Source organism: Thermobia domestica, chromosome 11 (genome assembly GCF_964235325.1).
Source record: "Thermobia domestica chromosome 11, izTheDome1.hap1.1, whole genome shotgun sequence".
NCBI lineage: Eukaryota > Metazoa > Arthropoda > Insecta > Zygentoma > Lepismatidae > Thermobia > Thermobia domestica.
Window position 1 is genome coordinate 24,885,002 of NC_137464.1, and position 23,882 is coordinate 24,908,883.

The 23,882-nt window shown below is 35.9% G+C and overlaps 1 protein-coding gene across 1 annotated transcript in view; it reads left to right on the forward strand.

Annotated features, from left to right (window-relative positions):
* Nucleotides 1-3,052: 3,052 nt before the first annotated feature.
* Pli (E3 ubiquitin-protein ligase pellino) overlaps nucleotides 3,053-23,882 on the forward strand; it is a 221,366-nt gene continuing 200,536 nt past the window's right edge. Inside the window, exon 1 of the mRNA XM_081730255.1 lies at nucleotides 3,053-3,222. Within this exon, the coding sequence (XP_081586381.1) occupies nucleotides 3,203-3,222 (20 nt within the window). The 5' untranslated portion in view covers nucleotides 3,053-3,202. The remainder of the gene's footprint in view (nucleotides 3,223-23,882) is intronic.

The following is a 23,882-nucleotide window of genomic DNA, read 5'->3' on the forward strand; positions in this document are numbered from 1 at the left end:
TAAACATATTCTTACAATATTATTTTGCTGAACAATCAAAGGTTTCAAATGAGTAGGGTAAGCGGCATCCCAAATTAATGTGCCATATGTAAGTACACTATTTACAAGAGCATAATATACAGTGCGTAATATTTTTATGCTTACAATGTTTCGTAATTGAACAAATTTATATAATAATTTTCTTAGTATTGTGGCGATATGTGTAATGTGAGAAGACCATTTTAAATGCTTATCAATAAATATACCTAAGTATTTTACTTTATTTTCACTAATAAGAGAATTACAGTTACATTTTTCAGTATTTTGACAATAATGCAATTTTAGTGACACGTTTTCCGGCTGCCCTGTTAAAATTGGCGAAAACGTTATATATTTGGTTTTTTCAGCATTTAATACTAACTGATGATTAGCAAGCCATTGTTTTACTTTCTTCATTTCTGCTTCAGTTTTCTTGAATACATCTGTCCATGTTTTACTAGTAAATATAAGAGAGATGTCATCAGCAAATGATTGTATATGCCCGTCCATTTTTAAATTACACAAATCATTTATATAAATTAAAAATAATATTGGACCTAATACAGTTCCTTGTGGGACTCCTAGTTTTACATATAAATAATTGCTTTGAAAATTACCTATTTGGACGGCCTGTTTTCTGTCTTTCAAATAACTGCTAAACCAAGATAGCGATATACCTCTTATTCCACATCTTTCTAGATTATTTAAGAGAATTTTGTGTGATATTGTGTCAGATGTTTCAGCTAGATCTAGGAAAACTGCAATTACTTTTTCAGCTTTAGCAACGTTTTTACAAACAATCTCTGTTAAATTGTAGCTATACCACGCCTGAGAGTGATTTTGAATTTAACGTCCCGTTCAGCAGCGAGGCTATATGAGACGTGGACCTACTGATTAACGTGGAATCCGAACCACATGAGCTCCGCCGGAAATCGAACCCGGGTCTCTCACAATGACATCGAAGAGTTCCTTAATTGGCACCACGTAGCATTAAAGAGTTGACTGATAGGTGGCACTAGGGATCAGATAAATAAGTTTTTGGTTATTTGTTAAACACAAGACATAAGTGTTTGAAATCCATATTGATTTGAAGAAAAGAATTTATTTTGTTCAAGAAAATTAACTAATCTTTATACATTTTTCTAACAGTTTGGCACAGTTACTGAGGATTGATATAGGTCTATAGTTATTAGGATCAGCCTTTGAGCCTTTTTTATATGTAGGTTTTATTACAGCAGTCTTAAAATCATCAGGAAATACACCTATTTCTAAGCTTAGGTTAAAGATATATTGCAAAGGTTTTACTACATTTGATTTTGTATGTTTCAATACACTTGCTGATAATCCATCTATACCAGATGTTGTTTTTGGTGATAATTAATTTATGAAGCGTTCAATTTCCTGTTCACTGATTGGAGTGAAAAATATAGAGTTTACTATTTTAGTTTGGGCATTAAAATTAAAATTTATTTTATTATCAATCTCTTTGTTAACTTTTTTTTTTTTTTTTTTTGCCAACACTGGAAAAATGCTCATTAAAATTTTCAACTATTAACATTGGATCACGTTCAAACGTTACTAAACCACTTTTAGTGTTTAGTTCAATAATTTCTACATATTTTTTGTCATTTTTATCTATAATATCTGTTATTACCTTCCATAATTTACTAATATTGTAATTTGTTTTCTATAGTAGTCATTTTTAACTTTTATTAATTGGGTAAGTTTATTTCTATACCTTCTATAATATTCCTTAAATTCTAAATCTTTTATTATTATTATTATTATTATTACTGAACGACTTAATCTATCTCTTTCTCTTATAGAGCTGACTAAGCCTAAAATATCTCCCATTTTGTATACCACCATCTGCTCACAACACATGCTTCCATTCTAAACGGCTGATGTATTACTAATGAACCAGTGAAAGTCCCTAACGGCACCAGCAAGGTGCATATTGCGTATTACTTGCAATATGCACTAGATATTGCATAATACATGCTGCAAAATACTGATATATGTGGTGAATTGAGCAAACGTTAATGGTGTAAAATGAGCGACTTCTCTCATTTCCAAAGAGAGCTATTTGTTGGCACTCGGTTACTTGCGAGCGTGACGAAAGTGACAAACGTGTTAGGTGGATCGCTAAGGGCAGTGTAAAAGGTGATGACAGTCTACAAAATTCATTCGGAAACCCATTGGGAAAGAAGAATAGTAGTCGGAAGCAGGGGAGCCCGAAGAAAATTTTCTAGGGAGGGGCTCATCTCCATGGTTGCTATATTACGTCTGGATTTCTGGTATTTAATATACGTAGATTGCTATATTACGGATAGATTTTCGTGAGCCAGAGGGTGACCCGAACCCAATCTTGCCCCCCCCCCCCTACGGGTACCCTTGTCGGAAGTGAATCTTCAGTGTCAGGTCCGTTGGAACATTCTGTTTTGCGTTGTGGATGCAAAATTTTTCAGATACCGTTGCACAATGAGCGCCGATGTTTCTGGCAGCTCCCTGGAAATTCATCTGTACGAAATAGAGCTATTTGCTATTCTTTTTTAAAGGAGTGTATGGAGATAATTAATGTAAAATGTTAATTTATGAATAGTTACTACTAATCTTTACTACGAACTCATAAAATAACTAGTACGTGTGTGATCCTTATTCCATATCGGATAGCATCAACGCTACGCAAAATTTTGTGTTTTAGTTTGCGATAATCGAGACAGCAGCTGATACGTAATGAGGCTATAGATATATATATAACTGAAAATGTTTCATTCTTCACTAGCAAGCCACAAAAGTGCGGAACGTAACGCAATATAAATAATGCAAAAGTCCATTAAAAATGTCATTTCTATTATCGTTAATGCAACGCAGACTTTGCGTTTTAGTTTGCAGTAGTCAACATAGCGGCTAAAATTATGTATTTCACTATTTAAGTTGTCTTGCGATGCTTAGACCGTTACAGAATGAGGGACATCAACTGTATTGCGTAAAATGGCGGTTATTCATTACTGTACTCTTTTAAAGTCTATGCAATGGTAGAAAAACGCTTGCGATGTTGAATTGTTTGTTTATGTTCAATGGTGAGGGTTGGTGAACATCATGATAAAAATAAATGGGAATATTAAAATATTTTGTGCAATGAAAGGACAAAAATTGCACATTTGTTAAAGTATTGTGAAGAATGCCATTACTACAGAAGTTGTAAGTATTTCATAATTTTAGCTCTTAATCATACTATCTGTAGCAAAATTATAGCGCATAAGTTTTCACAACAAATAGTTTGATTACTTTTTTCCTTTAATATTGATAGAAATAGAATGAATTTTTAATACGCTGTATTTCTTGCCAAATTTACTTACGATTTATGTATCACAACTAGGGGAGTGACAAGCTAATTATGTTCCTAGTTCCATATTTTGAATTACCAAATGGGTGAAGCAGAAGCTACTTCCGCAGTACACTTTTAAATGAGTAAACAATTCTCTACTTGAATTAATTATTGTTGGAGTATACTCGTAATGTTTTATTTCTGATTGTGTAGGAACAGCCGGATTATAAGAAAAAGCCATTCAGATTTTATGTGACCATACAGCTCATTCTTGAAGCTTGTACAGCTGTTTGGTTCTGAGATGGGGAAATTTATGTAGAGTTATATTAACGCAATATTAGTTTCGCTATTCTAATGAAATATTATTTACTGGAGGCTGGATGCAGTAACTTGTTGAACATAGATTACAAGACCGGTAAGTGATTCAATGAACTGTCATTGTAACCTGAGTAAGTGAAATCAATTGTTTTCTCTAATTTCGGCTCTAGTTCTGAAAAGTTATCTATGAGGAGATAGGTACGTTGCATTCAAGTTTCCTTAAAATTATGAGATTTCTAAATCTTGTGCATATCTTTCTAAGTAACACTGGTGCTAGAGTTGAACTCAGGCCATGTTAGTTTGTAGTGGACAACGTAGGGTCCCGCTTTCTTCTGCATTCTCATTCTATCAGTTATTTCAAATCATTCATTTTTATTAACCATCTGTCTCCTTCAGCCTAAAGAACATATCTGATTGAAGTCAAATTAAAGATGTTTCATCATTTGGTGAGAGTGCATTTGTGCAGAACATTCATAGGATCCAATACTTCAACGAGCCCTACGGAGCTTCTAACCCAGTTCGCTCGCTCAGCTATGTTTTGTGAAGTAACACCGGAGATCTTATATTTTCAAGATTGGGGGAGAAACTAAAAGATACCCAAAATCACTTGTTCTGCACAAAGTGTAGTCTTACCCATCTTTTTACTGAGTTACAAAAAGTTGCACTCGTACAGGTGAACCTTAACTACTTAAGCGTTATGACTAGCGATAGGTAGTTCGTGAATGAACTATTTTGAACGGCACACTCATGTTGAACTGCTCGTGTAAAATAACTGGTCACTGGTGCGTCACCAGCACCGAAGACTAGACAATAGACTGAAATAGTGTGACGTTACATCCGTCTCGTTGCGTTGTGTTTTCTAAACAACATGGCCTAAAAACAGGCATTTATTCCGAAGTTGGGCGTCTGCTTTCGCCACGTTTTTTCGCTGTTATCTCTTTACACATTTTCTGCAATTTGTTATTAGGTTCATTAATCCGTGCTCTTCACAAACTTTTAAAAGATTTTGCTCGTTATCAACGTATTGCTTCACAAATGTTAAAACTGTTACTTTATTGCCCTTGTACATTCGCCATGTTGATAACATAAATGCTTGTTACTTTCCCACAATGTAGCTGTTCTGTTACCTTGCGCCAAGTAGTTCCCTCCGCTCGCCGTATAGTCCCATGCTTACAACCGCTTATATATAATAAATAAACAGATTTTTCGAGACCCTTGTATATTATCAAGCACACAAACGATCAAATTATCCATATCTTTCCTGTAAATTAAAAAAAAAAAAAAAAAAAAATTCATGGAAACGGACGCCCAACTTTGGAACTTAACCCTAAGAACATAAGTGCAAAGGGAAACAGTGACGTGTTAACTTCCGGATTGCAAACATTAGAGTAAAAGGAACACTTGCACATTTTTTTTTTTTAAATCCAATGAATGAAACTATGAAAATATAGAAAAAAACAAACGGTTAGGTAAGAAATATGTTTTAAAATATGTCGAGCGTTGAAAGTGAAATGTTCCCCTGCTATCGCAGATTTAAATTTTAATATAAATTGTGATTTATATATTTGGATGTTACGTCAAGTGTCAAAATATACTTAGCTTATTTATTATCGGATATTTAATTTAAATAATGCTGGAGAATGTTATTTACTACCATCAATATCACACACTGCATTGCAAATGCGTAGGCCTACAGAATTAGTTTAAAACATATGCTGAATCACTCATAATTGGATGTTTTCTTGTTGTACTGTCAGTATATATTTTTAAGTTAAATAAGAAATATAAGGAAAGATTCGATGCATGTTAACCGATTAGAAATTGATCTATATTGAAAATTCTCAACACGCATATGGTTACAAGCTTCGTCTTTTTTTCTTTTTATTGATTGTTTATTTCTTTATTTTGTAGCCACTGTAACTATACACTCATATTTTAAAGGGTAGGCGTAAAATTTCTAAATGCACATTTATAATTAACATTATTTTCAAAGTAGACAATTATTTTTCCCTGTAGACAATTTTGTTCATTGTGCATTACGTGGGTATTGGCGCTGGCATTACTTATGTAATTTCTATCTTATTATATTACCTAGAGATGCGGCCCCTGTAGAAAAAAGTTCCTTATGCCTTATTTCGTTTATTACTAGATTTCATTCGTAAATTTTCTAAATAGTGGACCCATATTCTTAATCTACATTTTTTCCTGCCAACTTTACTTTGTCTCAAATTATTATTAACTCTGAGCTTTTATTAACAGGATACTTCATACTATTTCTATCGCTTCATGCATTTGTTTGAAAAAAAAAAAAAAAAAAATGGCGATCACCATGGTAAACGAAGAGGAAATGACGACATCACTATTTCAGTCTATTCCTCGCTCGTACGTCCTTACATCACCACACATGACCCTGGCACCGAAATGGCCAATCAGCTTGCAAGAATTTACCATATTCTCTTTTACGCGGACATGTGAACTTTCTAAAGAGTAAAGCAAGCGCCCGGGTGAATTTTCTCCCAGAGAAAAATTGCCGGCTTTGCTATCAATTGAAAGTTGAAATAAATAGTTTCATCTCAATTCTTGTAAATAGTTGTATCTGTCGATTACAAAGGGCTTACGTAACAGTTGAGCGTCGTCGGAAGATGTCGTATGCTCGTAGGATGTCGTGCGCGGGAAAAAGTTATAATTAGAGACCGGATGTTAGGCACTAAAAACCTGAAAAATAGGCAGGCAAATAGGCACTTAAAATTTAAAATATAGGCAGTAAAATAGGCACTAAAATGTAACTCGAAATAATGAAGATAAATACTCAATAACAATTAAAAAATAGATTCAAGTCATAGATAATGTTCGAAGAACATAGAGACAAACTTGTTTGTTAAATAATATTTTCTTTTACTGTATATACAAAAACGAGGCGTGTTATGCATTGCACATACTGAGTGAATCTGAAAGATGTGCACATACTTCGGGAGGTGATTCGTGACACGAAAAGAAGACAAAAAGTGCTGTTGCATGTTGTCGAATTCTGCGACGTGTTCGAGTGACAGGGGTGCCAAATTGGAATCGAAATCTAATCCTGACAATTGGAACGGGACATAAAGGTGCGCACATACTTCAAATGATGATTCGTGAAATTCAAGAGGACTTTTATCTTCTTTTCATGTCACGAATCTCCTCCCGAAGTATGTGAACATCTTTGAAGTTCATCCTGTATATATATTGTAACGTACCACGAGCTTGTGTTTACAAACACATAATATAAGTAAATATGTGTGTATTATGTTACGTAAATTATGTATTTTCCCAATGAAGGCTTATTTTGAAGAAAATGCATAGAATAGGCAATATTAGGCAATAAAGCAATTATTTAGGCAGTAAAGGTCGAAATAGGCAAAATAAAATTGGCTTAAATCGAAACTATAATCCCCCATATAAACTTTAAAACGTTATTTTTGATCATATCTTTAATATTAAAGAATAGGCATTTTGCCTAACATCCGGTCTCTAGTTATAATGTACCCAGCAATGTCAGTGGGAATGCGTATATAGGAATCTGGCGGCTAAGAATAAATGTGCATTTTCATGTTGATAGTCACTAAAGTAGTTTCAAACCTAATAATAATAATAATAATAATAAAAACTGTTACCGTAATATAACTAACTGATATAGAACTAAACACAGTTTTCACTAAACTCAAAATAAGACTTAGTGCACAACTACAGGATATCACTAGAATCCTGCTTGTGCACTGTAACGTCTAACACGTCACACATTTAAGCAAATTGAGAATTTTAACACAGCGTCAAATTCAGCAAGTAGACCCAGACACACAGGCGCCATTCGTAGGGGGTTGAGGGGGTCTGCCATTAAAATGTTTGTTCGAACTCCACAGAATCTGAATCTATTCGATAACAAACATACACACGTCCCAGAACGGACTATCAAAGTTGTACAGAAATCAGCTCCATAGGGCCCAGAGAAACAAAGCGTTTATTTTATTTTATTTTTTTCTATCACTGACCTGGGACATCCATGCACAGAAAGAGAGACACGTCACAAAAATATCTTTCGTCGGAATGTTCCTTGGTTGGTTTCGTGATTCCTCGTTGATATAACGGAGGAAATTTTGCGAACACTGATGTTAGTAATTTCAGAATTAATAAATGTTCATACCGACTGTGTTTCAAAGATGGGGACCGCGGTGGCTCAGCGGTAGAGCGTTCACCTCTAGTGCTTGCGGTCCCGGGTTCGATCCCAGCCCCCTCCAAATGAATTTTATGGTGGACAAACACCGTGCACGTGGGTTTTCTCGGGGTTCTCCCACTTTCTTTATTCCACCATTTCATTCATCACTCATCATCACCGTCTCCTTTAGCCTAACCGGCATAACCGTGGGACGTAAAACTCAAAGATTTCATTTCATTTCATTTGTATTTCAAGGATCATGAACAGAAAAAAAAAGAGAGGGGGGCCGAGGTGAGTATATTTCTGTAGACTTCCTCGTTTAAATAATGATGTGTTTTGTTTATTGCTTCGGTAATCTAACTACTTCTGTATTGTATTACCCATCTCCAAGCGCTTTTCATGCTATCAGTCAGGTTCTGTGATTGTTTTAATTTGTTTTCTCTTCTATTACTATTTCTTCCCTCCAACGTAGAATTTTTTCTTTAAAAAAAAAAAAAAAAAAAAAAAAAACATTCGAATTCACAATAATGTGACCAGGCTTTCTTACAGGAAAGTTTGCTCGGTGGAGCAAAATTAATATACAAGGGAAGGGTGTGACTAGTGTTGAACAGGAAACTAGAATTACAACAGTTGTTGTTTTTCCGTTTTTGAGACGAGAAATTTCTCGAGTCCCGTGGAAAACATTACTTGTTCACTGTTTATTGTTATATGATTCATAGTTTTTTTTTTTTTTTAAAAGAAAAAACAACTAGACGTTGATGAAGTGATTGTACGAACACAAAGAAGGGTATTTATCATCGTTGTAAGGTAGCCTATGCAAGTCATTGTACAGGGTGGAGCAGCGGAAGCGCATGTTTTTTAAACCGCTAGTATTCAGCGACGAGTAGGGGTATTGATTTTGAACGACCGTTGGCAGACAGCTCAGACAATACAGTGTCAGTCGCTATGGAGTGTAGAGCAGTTCTGTACATTAACATAACCATCCAGATGAAAATGAGCTTCATCATTCATGAATACTGAGACATCTGCATCTTTCGTAACAATAGCGTCCATTATGCCACAAAATTCTCTGCGCTGTACAAATTCCATTTCACTTAGCTGCTGGACAATCATTATTTTGTACGGGTGAAATTTGAGATCATCATGTAAGGTGCGATGAAGCGAACGACGTGACTACTCAATGATGCAGCTTGTCGCCTAGCGGATCGTTTCGGACTGTCAAGAACTGCCCTTTTCACTCTTACTACGTTTTTCGGAGATCAAAATGAACAGAGAAAACCAGTTGGTTTCTTTTTCATCACAGATCCAGTACTTATGAACGCTTCAACCCATCGGAGTGTAGTGTTTCGACCTGGGACTGTACTTCGACGTTCCACATTAAACTTCCGACGGAAAAGACGTTAAACCGTGATCGCAGAATCATCGTTTCTACAGAACTACTTGACCGCGAACACACCATGCTCTACTAGCGACTGAAACTGCATTGTCTGAGGTGTCGGCCAATGGTCGCTCAAGATCAATATCCTACTCGTCGCCGAGTACTAGCAGTTTAACCCTTTGACTACCAATGAAACACATGAGTCCCATGCGAATAATTCAAACATAGTTGGGATTTTTTTTTTTAGAAAATTCTAAAAAAAAAAAAAAAAAAAAAATACATGTTGTCCCATCGGTTCAAATGCTACTAGGAAACTGTTTAGTTTCCAAAACTGTGTACAGATGTCAGGAATATCCCACATTAAAGGAGTCATACATGTAAATATAAAAGAATATGCAGATTTAAAGAATTGGTAGTCAAAGGGTTAAAAGACTTGCGTTTTCTCTTCTCCGCCCTGTACAATATCACTTCAATAATACATACGGTTTAAATGTTGTTACATGACACTCTTCGTAGACCTCTCGTTACGTGGAAGGTTTCTGATAACTTCTGGGTGAAATTAAGAAGAAAATCAGGACATAAAATTTGTACATAAATCTACAAAGTGAGACGACAAAATATTTTCGACAATCGAGACGAGATAGAATTTTTCAAAAATTCATAAAAGGCAAAAATCACAAAAAGAATTACGCCACGAGAGTAGAAAACCTTATTTCTTATCTCGTGGACAATACTAGACGTGACCTGCACAGCTGGGACTGTAATTGCAATTTAATTTATCTTATCTCTTGGAGGGAGTAACGTTGCCATCCCCCCCCCCCCCCCGAAGTATATCGAATAAATAAATAAATAAAATAAAATAAATAACACTGGAAGTGACCCAAAACCTTAGAAGGTCTTGAAGATAAATCATAAGCGAGACGGAAAGAAACTGCGAAAAACTGTTCTGTAACTCAACATCCAAGTACTTTTTCTGGCAGCAATTAATTTTGATTTTTTTTTTTTAAACGTAAAAAAAGTGCCGCTGTTTCTTTTCCAGTTTGTTCCTTATTTTATCAGCAATTCGATTGGAACATTAACATATGAATTGAACGGTCTACTATTTGTCAACACAACAACAATCGTGATAATGTATAAACAATAGCCAAAACTTTTGTCTTTCGTATTCTATAGATCTACAGTTCTCGTCGTTTATTCTAGTTAAACCTATAGATCTACAGTTAAATCTGCAGATGTGGCAACGGTGAGACAAGGGACCACTATATATTACACAGACAAGATTTTTGTTCTTAATCTAACAGAGCTGCGACCAGGAAGCAACCCTTCATTGAAGTTTGTAGGAAGGAGACCACTATGGCCCTTATTCATAAATAATGCGTAATCACGATTCAAAATATGTTGTGAGTAAAATTAATCTTTGAAAAAATTTTCTCTTTGAGTCAATTCTTATTCATAAACATGTTTTGATTTCTCAGCAAAAATGTATCCTACTGAAGACTACTATATTCGTCTTATAGAAAATATTGGACCGGGCGTGTTGTCAACTTGCCCTTTTCACTGGTTATGACTGAATTAGTCTCGAGAAATGCTTATGAATAAGGTAAAAATGTGATTTTCGTGAAGACTCACTTACAGATAATCTATATCTTAAAATCTTTCCTAAATGGGATTACGAAATAGGAATTCTGTTCTCAAGACAAGAACTTGCATGCATGGGAACTCATTTCTTTCTCATAGCAATCACGGTGCCGTAAATGACAACCACTACTCCATCACTGAATTTGACAACCAATTCAAAAATGAACTGGTACTTTTGAACGACTCCGACATTGGTGCCAGAGCGAATGAAATAGCTCCAGCAAAGGCAGTTCAGTGTTCAGGCCAAACCGCTTAAATTAGAAACTTAAAATTTGGAGAGTGCATAGGATTTGTCACTATTACTAAACAAGATTTTTTTTGGACATTGGACGGGAAAGGAAGGAAATAGGGTGGCAGTTATTATAGTAAAATGTCTATATCTATGAAGGCAGAGAAATGAAATTTGGTATATGGACTTTTCCAGGTCTGAGGACTCGAAATTGAGTACACCGATTTGTTCATTTTCTTTTCCTCATTTATCTCAGGTAAATTAGTATCTTCGAGATAATGTAAGACATAGATGATCGGAAATCCTTAAAACATCCATGCTATCTTACCCCCTCTAAGTAACAAAACACCAAAACCGCCAGTCTCCCTGCTAATGGATTTTGAATTGACTTTATATATATATATATATTTTCACTGTGATATGAATTCGATCGTCATTTGCCAATTTTCTTCAAGCTCCCTAGAAGAAAAGGGATTCGAATACACGACGAAAACAAAATATATGATTAGCTCAATAAAACCTTTTGGACTGGATACTAAATGCCTTTGAAATGTACAGTGTGAATGGGAATCAATCTTGTTTTTACACTCATTAACAGTATACGTAAAAGCAATAAACAGTACCACCATCTGTACTGTTAATGGGTAGCTTCTCCCCTTTTTTTCCTTCTGTTTATTATTCTCTCGGAACACAACGGTAATTTATATTCAGAAAAAGTTTCTAAGAAATGAAGATCATATAGGCCCAGTATAATAGAGATGAATTTGTTATTGCCAGGATAGGAATAGGTTTACTTGAATGCGCTCATGTTTCAGAGTAGAAGGGTGGTCAACGTAGGAAGTAATAACCTATGTATGTCTTATAAGTAGACATCGGATTTTTAGATTCTTAAAAAGTATGTTTTAGGTGCCAAAAATACTAAATTAGGCATTAAAAGTGAAAAAATAGGGTCTTATAAAATATGCTCATTTTTAAATGGAATGATACATTAGATCTGAATACAAATTTTAAGATACATAAATGTACACACACACACACACACGCGCGCGTCATGTTACTTTACATTTTAGCCTGCTCAATATTGAAATATTGCTGAAATTAAGAATTTTTAATAAAACTGTATGTTTGTAGATAAATCTTCAGTACAAAACAAAACACCTTCACATTTCTGCACCACATAAGCCATAATTGGCTTCACAGTAAATTACAAGCATTTTTTTCCAGGTTTTCTATGGTGAAACGGTGGCGTTTATTGGTGGGAATGAGCTAGTAGGCAGAGAATGAACGTTCCACTTCAACTGACGTGATGGGGGCAAACTTCAACTTTGGTACATGTTTGATTGTTATTTCGTAGTTGTAATCACTTTGTTTCGCAGTCAAAATACCTGCTGCTGTACGCAAACTCTTGAGTCTCAAGTTCTTTCTCAATAAATTTTCAGGTTTTATCTTTACTTTCTCTCCAACTGCACCGGGCACTTCTACGAGTTTTTGCTTCACTTACTGAATAAGCTCAATATTCTTTGAAAGTGGTATTTCCGAGGCCTCTAATTTCGGGCAATAACCCGAACAAGAAATATATAGTGCGATCGGATGTGTGCCAAATCAGTAGAGATAGAAGAATCATTCATTTGACCTGGTCTAAAAATATTTCCGCATCTTTGCCACCTTCCTTGCTGTGGTGACTCAGCATGTGGGAACAGAACGGTTTTCTCATGTTTAACCTTTCGAATTTTTTTACATGTTTAATTTGTGTAAAATAGGCAAAAATAGGATCTAATGTTCAATTAGGCATTTTTAGGCAAAATGAAACTTGATGCTAGTGCTTTCATTTGTCATAAAACCTTCATATACGATTTTATTTTTCATTATGAGCTAAGGAAAAAAAAAAATAGTTCTGATGTCTGCTTATAAGGAGCTGTAGGTTCCACAAAAATGAGGCTGTTCGGCAAGTAGTCAACCTAGAGAGATGGCCAAGTTAACAGACTTTACTTATTTAATGGTCTACAGGAAATCCGACACAATATTATCAATAAGTATCTGGGTGGAGTTAGTCAGTTCAACAGTACCTGCAATTCCACTAAAAGTAAGGTCCTTTGTATCTTTCCCGTGTTTTACGAGATTGTCCCTTATTACGAGGTTATGTTCTGACGTCTCGACAAAATTATTCGGAACTCAAAATTATCCCGTAATTTCTGGACGTACGTTTAACGCTCTCATTCTTAGGTTTAAAACTTGTAATTGCCGAGGAATTTTAATTGGCAATCCAATCGGAAAACGACCATTAGGAAGATCTAGGCACAGATGGGAGGACAATATTAAGATGGATCTCGCAGAAATAGATATACAAAGTAGAAACTGGATCCAATTGGCTAAGGATAAGAGTTAATAGAGAGCTTTTGTGAACGCGGCATTGAACCTCCGGCTTTCATAGACCATAAAGTTAGTTAGTTGCCAAGAAATAGCTTTCCTCATAAATGTGTTGTACCAGTTGGTTTGGTAGTACTGTTATATTGCGAGAATAATGCTATAGCAGATACGTTGATAACTAAGCACTGTCAGGGTTCTCACCGACTTGGAAAACCTGGAAAATTCAGGGAATTCAGCTTACTCGTAAAGTTCCAAGAAAAGTTACAGTTTCACATAAAGCTTTTAAAAAAAAGTCAGGAAACTTAAGTAAATGAATTTTTACTTATTTTGAGCTCGTCTTTTTTTTTTTTAATCTTTTCTGGTTGTTTGATAGGGGATATTTTATAGAATAATTTAGTTTGTTTTGCAATGCTTCTCTACCTACACACACACACACACACACACACTGTATATATGTACATACCTATACATTATTCGGCGTAAGCTCTAAACTCCGATAAACAAAATATTTGTATCCTTCCGCTTGTCACAAATACGATTGGCTAGTGATGTATCACTCCCACTCCCCACGGGGAGGAGCAAAATTATACACGCGCATTTTGACAATACTGTCTCGTGTTGTCCAGATACTTACAGCAGCAGCAGAAACTCGAAAGATTAAAAAAAAAAAAAAGTATTTGAATTTCGCTCGTAAATAATTGTTGCTTAGTGAGTAAAGGTTTGCCTTGTTGGTGTTTCACCACAACACTCGCGGAACCGGGATTCATGCCAGTCATCTTTCAGACTTTAAAAGCAGAACACGCGTCCACAGTTGAGTTGGCGCCAGAATTACTGCGCATGCTTAGTGTTTATTTCTATTGTTTCATTAGCCACACTCGATTGCAGTATTATTAGATAATCCGTATTATATTTTTGTCATTTATAATAATATAGCAGTTTTATATGAAGGTTCATAGTAAAATTATAATACAATCACATGAACTATTTTGCGGAGGAGCACAAGCGTCGGTAGGACAACAGCAAATCAGCGAGATTTAGTTTCACGTGGCTTTGTTTATCGCAGTTTAGAGCTTACGCCGAATAATGTATAGTAGATGAGGAAACTTCTGGTCAGAAAAAATAAGAGTAGATTTTTTTACTTATATATAGATCAAAAAATTTATAAATCATGATTGGAAAACCTGAAAAAGTCATGCAATTCGTAGTCATCAAATAAATGAGAACCGTGACTGTTTCTGGTTATGACCTCAAAGTTTAATATCCCCACTTGCTGGGCGAATATTTTGCCTTGCTTGTTAGTGCAACGTCAATCAAAATACCTAATGTAGTGAATTGCCTAATTAATAAAGCTTCAGGATAATTGAACACACAGAAAGTTGATAGTGGCGCTGATAGCTCAGTTGATACAGGATCAACCCTTAAGTAAAAGATCAGGATTCGAGTTGCTGTCTGTAGAAATAAGAATTTTTGTGTTATTTTAATCGTGAGAGATTGTGTTTGAGAGCCAGTAGTGTTGATATTTGTTCGTATGTAGAGACTACTGAAATAGTCGGGTTGTGTTCGAAAGGTATTTTGAAGTCTTTTAAGTCTCATTTTTTTATTATTATTGTTTAATGTTCTATGTTGTAAACCATACGTAGGTAATAAGTTTCAGTTCATTCTTTAATTAAGAGTTAGAACCAGCATGTGAAAGTCAGAGCTATTAGGGGCTTAGGGTTGTGGAATCAGGTCAGAAATACTATTGGGGAAGGTTGATCGATTACGTGTGTTACATTGAGATTCAGGGAACTCGATGTGAAGTAAATCCTGTTATAACGGTTAACGGCAATACGGTATCATGGTAAATTCACTTAGAAAACAATATTGAGAAATATTTTGGAAATATATATATTGTTTGTAAACGTGATGAATGTATTAAGAGGGTTATTGCGCACTTCTGACTTAACTTTGCATGTAGACTGCTGTTTCCGAAAATTGAAGCACCAAAATGGAATAACAGGAATTGATCTAAACTTTTTTTTTTTTTTTTTTTTTTTTTTTTTACAACAGGGCATGGCGTAGGAACGATTATAATTCCAGCGGGATGGCGTATGCTTTAGTTCAGTAGCACCCTCGGTTCGGTTCTCGAAGCAATAATGTGCGCGGGCGTTTTTTGCACCCCTGAGGAGGTTCGATTAGAGCGTCGACAATCGAACAGGAAACGTCGTGATGTCCGTTGTCGGCATCATGGAGCACAATATAAACATACGGCACTGTTCGAATGAGCTGCATGCGTCTACGGGTAGGCAACTTATTGTACCGCGTAAATGGTGTGCGAATATGGATGCCACCAGAGATACGTGTGGGAAACAATGAACAGAAGAGAAAAAAGTGTAGCAGCGACGAACAGCAGTAGACTGCTCATTGTATTAGCACCACAAGATGAGATACCTAGTCTGCATGGCATGGCAGGAGATACTGTGGCCGACGCTGGAGTGCGGCAAGAATTGTAGAGGAGAGTTATTTTTTGTATGTGGTTCGAGAGCAGCTGCTAACACTAGACTGTCAGACTCCATGACTTTGCATCGGCTTCCATTAACTCACAACCATAAACTTTGTATGCTACAGTAAGTGCGTAAATATTATCTGATATGCTTAGTCGGTGGTCGCGCTTTCCACGATTCCCACTTCAATCTTCCCTACAGGAATGGCTGCATACGCGTTGATGCTATCTTCATAGCACAGTTTGCTATCGTGCATTATCGACTGTCATAGAAGGTGTCGGCCCGATTGGGTATAACACTCAATCTTGACTACTACGCATTAGGGTTGGCTGGTTTAAACCAGCTGTTAAAAAAAAAAAAAAAAAAAAGTTCCTAAAAGTGTAACAATTCGTAAAATCTTGATGAACACACATTTGTGGGTTATCACTTTTCACTCTCCTATATTATTCGTATTATATTCGGACCTAAATTCCCTATTCATTAATAGGGATGGGCACGAGCGAGTTTTCATTGAAACTCGACTCGATTCGAAACAGACATCTTTGAGCTGGACTCGAGAACTCGGCTCGAAAAATTTCTTTCAACTCGACTCGAATTTGATTCCAGTTTCGAGTCGAGTCGAGCCAAATGCTGTGTGTAGTTTCAAGTACTTCCTTTAAGTATCCTACATGGGCAATACTACTACTACTACCACTTATTATTATAACACGTTGGTGTTGTTATAATAATAAGTGGTAGTAGTAGTAGTAGTAGTATTGCATAATAATAATAATAATAATAATAATAATAATAATAATAATAATAATAATACCTTTATCAGAATTTCAGGCTTAGTCAATAAATGAATTCAACGTGGTCTCTATTCGAAGTTCTATTTAATCGAATCCGATAGAAATACAAAGAGAAACTTCGAGAACAAGTAAAAGAGAAATGTTACTTTGGTGGGATTGGAAGTAACTTTTAAGAGTTTTTTGGAATTTACAAACAAATGCCTTACACAGTTTTTTCTTTTCTTTAAGTTAACTTATTCACCGAACGTATATCTGAGTAACTTGTCTCTATTTTCTATTCGGTTATATACGTTTTACAATCATTTTCGTTAATCTTGAACGACAGGAACACGAATACAAAAACATCTAAGAGAGTTAAAATTCCAAACTCCCCCACCGGGAATCGAACCCGGGACCCCATACATCTTAGGCACACGTGCTAGCCACTAGACCAGCGGGGAAAGCAAATGAAATGCATTTTGTAGTGTCTGAAGTTTACACCTATTTCATCCTGCTGTAATAATGTTTACCGTATTCGTTACTTTGAGGAATGATATATGTTATTCATATAGGATCATGCTCAAAGTGGACTAATAATGTTTTATCAGTTTTCTCTCATTCATATATTGACCATTACCGGGGGAGAATCTTCTGAAATCGTCAATGCTTATAATTAGTTTTTCATTACAAATCAAAGGATAATAATGAAAAATTGAACATGATATTTTGTTCTCAGCTGTGGATTTTAGATTTGCAATTCATATAGATGTTCTCTTCTAATGGAATTTGAGAGAAAAGTAGTTGCCAAAGATTTATTTAAAGAAATGTTCTCAGTCCTCTGATGAAAATAGGAACACACTTTAAAAAAAATAAAAAAAGAATACTCCCTTCAGGGTTTGAACACATAAACTTCTAATTGATAGACTGGTGACCCAAACCGCTCGACCAGTTCGTCTGTCTTCAGTGAGTCACTTTTGACTTTTGGGTAAAGTAGTTTCCTGCTCCACACTTCTTTTTGTTTATGTCAATACGACTATAAGTTTGTGGTGAATATTTGGCAGTTACAGGTCTTGCCATGCACAAAAGTCTTTTTCGTATAAATTATATTCAATTTGACGTCCTAATAACTTATATGCAACAGGTTGAATCTGTGAAATGATTGGGGTTAGAGTGATCGTAAATGTTTTCATAGTTAGGAGCCTGGATATGCAAACCCGCTCAACGTGGGGATTTACTTTTGAGAAATTTGGTACATACATACAGACACACAGACATCAATACGAAAATAATAGGTCTTCATCCAAATGTGGTCATATCTGGATTTACATTAGGGATTTTGACTGTATACAATACTTCCTTGTTATATTTTTAACATGGAAATAATAACAATCACTCACAAAAATATAATGAAATTATGACATCAATATTGTAAAGAGCTTTTCTTTTTTATATCTACAGTAGAGATAGTTTTGATTTGTCAACATCAAAAACGTAAGCATTGCTCTGCAATACCTTCCAAACGGTACAGCTACCATAAAATCCACTATACCAGTGAGTTTCCGAGAAAAATGTACATAAATTTGATGTATCACTTGCACCTATTCCCATTTCAAAAAACGAAAGTTGAATCTAATATGAGGATCCAAGATGGCAACCGGTGTCAGACAAGCAGTTGATGCAATTTGTTTTGCATATGCCCACATTCATGTCCAGTTACTTCTAAAGAAACCAGAAGTATATTGTGTCCGAGCGTTATAGTAGCGTATCATTGATTTCCGGATATATGAAGGACCATAAATGTGCAAATTACCGGTATCGGCCGCTAAAATGAGTACAATACGCATTAGGCCGCGGAGTACTTAGCACTTGAATCAATTTTACACAACCCCGAGGGAACACTTCGGGAATGCAGGGGCGGACCTCCCGCAGAAGAGGAATCTTTCTTATTTTTTATATAAATAAAACCCATCCCAGAGTTTGGAGCTCTCAAAAGTAGCTCTAAGTAGCAGTATTACAACCCACCGCCACCCCAGAAGTCCGTCCTGGATCCGCCCCTGCGCGAATGTACCTTGTTAGACTTTACGACTACCGAGATCGGCAGTCAACTAGTTTTTAGTATTAAAATACAAACAGCCCATCTTTCATGTTTATACGTGGTGTTAATAATAATAATAATAATAATAATAAGTTGTAGTAAAAGTGGTATCATTGATAATAATTATATCGTTTGTGCAGGATACTTGAAGATAGTACTTAGAAGTATACACAGGATTTGGCTCGGCTCGACTCGAAACTCGACCTATATTCGAGTCGAGTTGGAGGAAATTTTTCGAGTCGAGGTGAAGGTAGTTTTTCGAGTTGAGCTGAAAAATGTCTGTTTCGAGTTGAGTCGAGTTTCAAATAAAACACACTCGAACTCGCTCGTGCCCATCCCTAGTGGAAAACATTAATGGTCTCAAAGCAAAAGTTTAAACAAAACACACCAACTACTTTTTGTTTATTATTATGCATATTTTGTATATTTATTATTATTATTATTATTATTATTATTATTATTATTATTATTATACAAGGTCAGTGGTAGCCCATGCCTTCAAATAGTATACGCCACTGGGTTCATTCGAGGTAAAACATGTATGAAACAAACGATTCGTTGTACTCATTTTTTTTTTTTTTTTGTCTTCCTATGAGGAGTGATCAGAAAGTAAGGTTACAAAGCCTGCAATGAAACCTGTATATTATTTCATACAACCAATACATCTAAGAGATAGTACATACATTACGTTATTATAGTGGGATGAGTTTGAATATTCTCTCCTGGTAAAAGTCTTGTCCTTGCGTGCTCATCTACGTTGTCACGAAGTTTTTCACCACCTCGTCTGAAGCGAAGCGATGATGGTCTGAAGGAAGCGAACAATTCCGAACGACATTCCCAATTCTGTCCTGAGATGCCATAACGTAACCCTCCTGTTGTCCTGAATCAGTTGTACTCCATACGTGCTGGGACTTCCATTGCGCTCCTCATCGGTGACATTTTCTCTACCAGCTGCAAACTTTTGACACCATTCTGCGACATGCTGACGAGACATTACAGTCTCTCCATAAACCTCTATCAGCTACCGATGAATTTCAGCCGCAGTTACATGTTTCGCCCAAAGAAATCGAATATCTGAATGGACTTCTTCGCGAGACCAGTTTTCCAAACGAATCGCCATTTGTGGTAGGAGGGGGCTGAAACTCTGCACAGTTGCCAACTCCATGTATTAAAATTATCGTATACCCCTCATTCCTTTATAATAGACGAAACTCCAGAAAGATCGGTCTTGTAACCTTCGTTTTGATCCTTCCTTATATTACCCTGATGGGAATATGCATATTCATTCAACTTCCTACATATAACGTTTACATATGCACTAACCTTTCATTTGCATGTGACCATAACTTTTGCGTTGACCCTCGTATTACATGGCCTACCTTAAAACACAATGGGCCTTATGCAGAGTCGTATTAACGTATGATAGTATTATACTAAAGGACTGACTACTACAGGAAACATATGTTAGTCGAACTCTTTAATATTGCACTAAGCACGCGTCAGAACAACTCTCCATAAGGCCCATTATGTCTGGGGAGAGGACAGACAATGCTACTGGTGTACGCCTGGCATTCTTTCCCGCCTTTTAGTATCGCCATCGCTTCCACATTATTATTCTACCAATTATTTCGTAATTATTCACTTTGATTAATCATCCGACTCCTTTAGTCTAAAGGGCATAACCATAGAACGTAAACCAAAAATTCCATTAATTTTTACAAAGTTACGTGTTCAGGAATCACTAGAGATTTTCGCTACTGATGAATGGTGAATATGTACTAGGGATGGGCAAAGCCGGTTTTTATAAAAACGGAAACCGGTTTCTAGAAAAACCAAAACCCGGCGTTTCGGTTTTCTACAAAAACTGGTTTCGGTCAAAACTTTCTGTGAAAACGGAATCGGCTTCCGGAGAACAACGAAATACTATTCTGGTCAGAAATAGAACACATTAAAAAAACCGAAACCGGTCTTGAAGAAAAAACGAACCGATTTTTGGGGAAAACCGAAAAACCGGTTTTGTGCCCACCACTAATATGTACACTCATGTCCAAAATGATTCCACTCATGTCCATATCTATAACTGTCTTCTTGTAAGAATATAATTCGATAATGATTTTGCAAGGTACTTTTAATACTGATACTATAGGCTATGTATAATCGGGAAATGTATATTTGTGGTAAATTTCATAGTAAAAGAATTATAAATGCGAAAATTAGAATGAGTAAAACAAAATGTTGCTAAATGGACAAGAAAGTTGTGTTTTTGTTTTATTGTTCTTATTTACTGCTCTTTTGACATGAAATTTACCACATACATGTCTTTGCCGATTATGCAGATGTTAACATTATAAGAAATACCGGGCGAATTCGTTATCAAATTGTATTCCTACAACAACATATTTATAGATATGCGACAATAATTTTGGACATGAGTGTACGTAGTTGTATAAAAAGAAAAAGGCAGCATTTCACAGGACTTCCTAGTTGTCATTTACAGTAAACAAACGTAGTATATGACGGAAATAGATCGAAGTTGCTAGAAAACTCATACCCACGTTAAGTATTACTGGCACTCTTTTGTATACATTTATAAGTATGAAATGAAAGTATGCCATATTATCAGATGGTTTTGGGGTGTCTTAATGTGAAACAGTATTGTCTCACAGGAAGATAGATACTCAGTGATTGTTTACAGTTTGATAACAGGCTCAGGCTTGCTATATTTGATATGATAACGAATGCATGTAGCTTCAAATTGATAATGTATGTATCAGATAATACTATACAAAATAATAAACGACAACACACTATTCTCATGCACAGAACTTGGCTTAAATGTTTGGCTTTTTTTAGGATTTTCCTTAGGCAGCAACGTGATAATAGAATGGTTTAATTCAACGCAAATTATATTCTATTGAGTTGAATTTATGTATAAATACTCCAAAATCTCAGTCAACGTTCAACACTCGTAATTTCTATCCGATTATTTTGATTTAAAATATTTATTTCACAAAGTTTCTTTTGAATTTTCGATACAGAAAAACCATTATGCATCAAAAAGGACTATTCTTTGCCGGGTTTGTTCAGCTGTTTAGTATAGGCTTCTTCCATCGGCCACATCTCTTATTTTCAGTTACAACCAGGGTGCGAATTACCGGGGGGATAAGGGGGGATTTTTCCTGCCAATAACATTACGTTTCCTTCCCAAAGAAATCAACTTAAGTATCCCCACCAGGGATGCTCGCTCCCCCCCCCAAACTATACTTACAAGGAAGGGTCACTCAGTGGCTCCGCTGAGATCCAAACGAGACAATTGTGTTCCCATTTGATATGTTATAATTAGATGAATTCCCAAGTTATACGTGCCACCGAGCGGAATATCGTGAGTTACAACATATTTTGTAATGTAAGAACTACAAAAAAATTTACCTGGCATAATAGTTTGAACCGAGTCATTTCTTCGAAAATGGTTGAGTAAGTGGAAAACTGGGCCAACACGTATCCCATCATTTTCAACGACAAACATTTTTGGGGAAAAAACTTTGTCCCAGGGTCCCCCGCAGGGTCCCAGACGGGGTCCAACTCAAAATTTTCAAATAGCAAGTGGGGTTAAGTGGCACATCATTTGAAAGCTGTTGTAAAATGAAAGAAAATGCAGCAAGTCTCGACTCCCTACAACAACCCTGTGCAAAATGGCGATGTGTCAAAGTGTAAAGAAAACTTAATTGAAAAGTCCAAGGTCACCCCTATAAATCGGAAACGGTAAGACAAATGTGAAAACAGGAAAAGATGTGTGGCATTATTTTCAACCTACAACGATTAAAGTGAAAACGTCTTGTTCCAGGTGGGGTCCAACTAAAAAGTTTCAAATGGCAAGAGAGGTAGGACATCGTTTGAAAGCTGTTGTTAAGTGAAAGAAGACGGAGCGCATCTCGACTTTCTACGACAACCCTGTCCAAAATTGCGGTGGGTCAAAATGTAAACAAAAGCTTAATTGAAAATCTATTGCCACCTTGAATCCAAGAGGGCCGCTTCAAACCTATATCGAAAGGATAAGCGTACCAAACTGCTGAAGCTACGAAAACAAATTTGGCATTAATGTTGATTAGTAAGTGACTAAAATATGCAAAATGTTCAAAAACGCAACATCCTGAGTTCAAAATGCCGCACTACGTATCGAACGTATATCCAGCTCACACCACTGGTGTTGGAGAAGCGAACGTCTATGGTTAATAGTAAATATCCACAAAATATCAAAGAGTATAATCTGTAATCCAATGTGGCTGCCAGCGTGAAAAATGATTTTGTATATAAATATGTTATTTCTTGGAATACTGTGACCAAACCAACAAAGTTTGACGCAGCTCGATGTACTGAAATAACTTACACATGTTTGGTACTACTCGCCAATCTTGCAAATGATTTTTTTTTTTTTTGTATATTTGGTATTGCTTGAAGCATTGCGATCAAACCAGCGAATGACATACAAATGTAACCATCACGAATACGTTACAACAGAGCCCCCGACCTACTTGTGCACCAAGTTCTTTCTGTATGAACTACGTATGACAAAATTAGAAAAATACCTGAAGGTATTCAACTTTTGTTTAGCAGCATGAGTAGGAAATCAGAGTTGTGTGTTCATCGCATATTCGTTATATTCAAGTAAATAATGTCCAGAGAACCGTGAGGAACGTGCATGAAGAACAAAATGTATATGTGTTGTTACCGAATGAAATAATAGTTGAAATGAATCGAAATTCAATTGTTCTTTAGTCTTCCTATTATTTCTAAATACATAATAGAGAAAAATAGAGATTTAGATTTCTACTATGAATAACATAGGTTTGAAGCGGCCCTCTTGGATTCAAGATGGCAATAGATTTTCAATTAAGCTTTTGTTTACATTTTGACCCACCGCAATTTTGGACAGGGTTGTCGTAGAAAGTCGAGATGCGCTTCGTCTTCTTTCACTTAACAACAGCTTTCAAACGATGTCCTACCTCTCTTGCCATTTGAAACTTTTTAGTTGGACCCCACCTGGAACCATGTGGGGACCCTGGGAC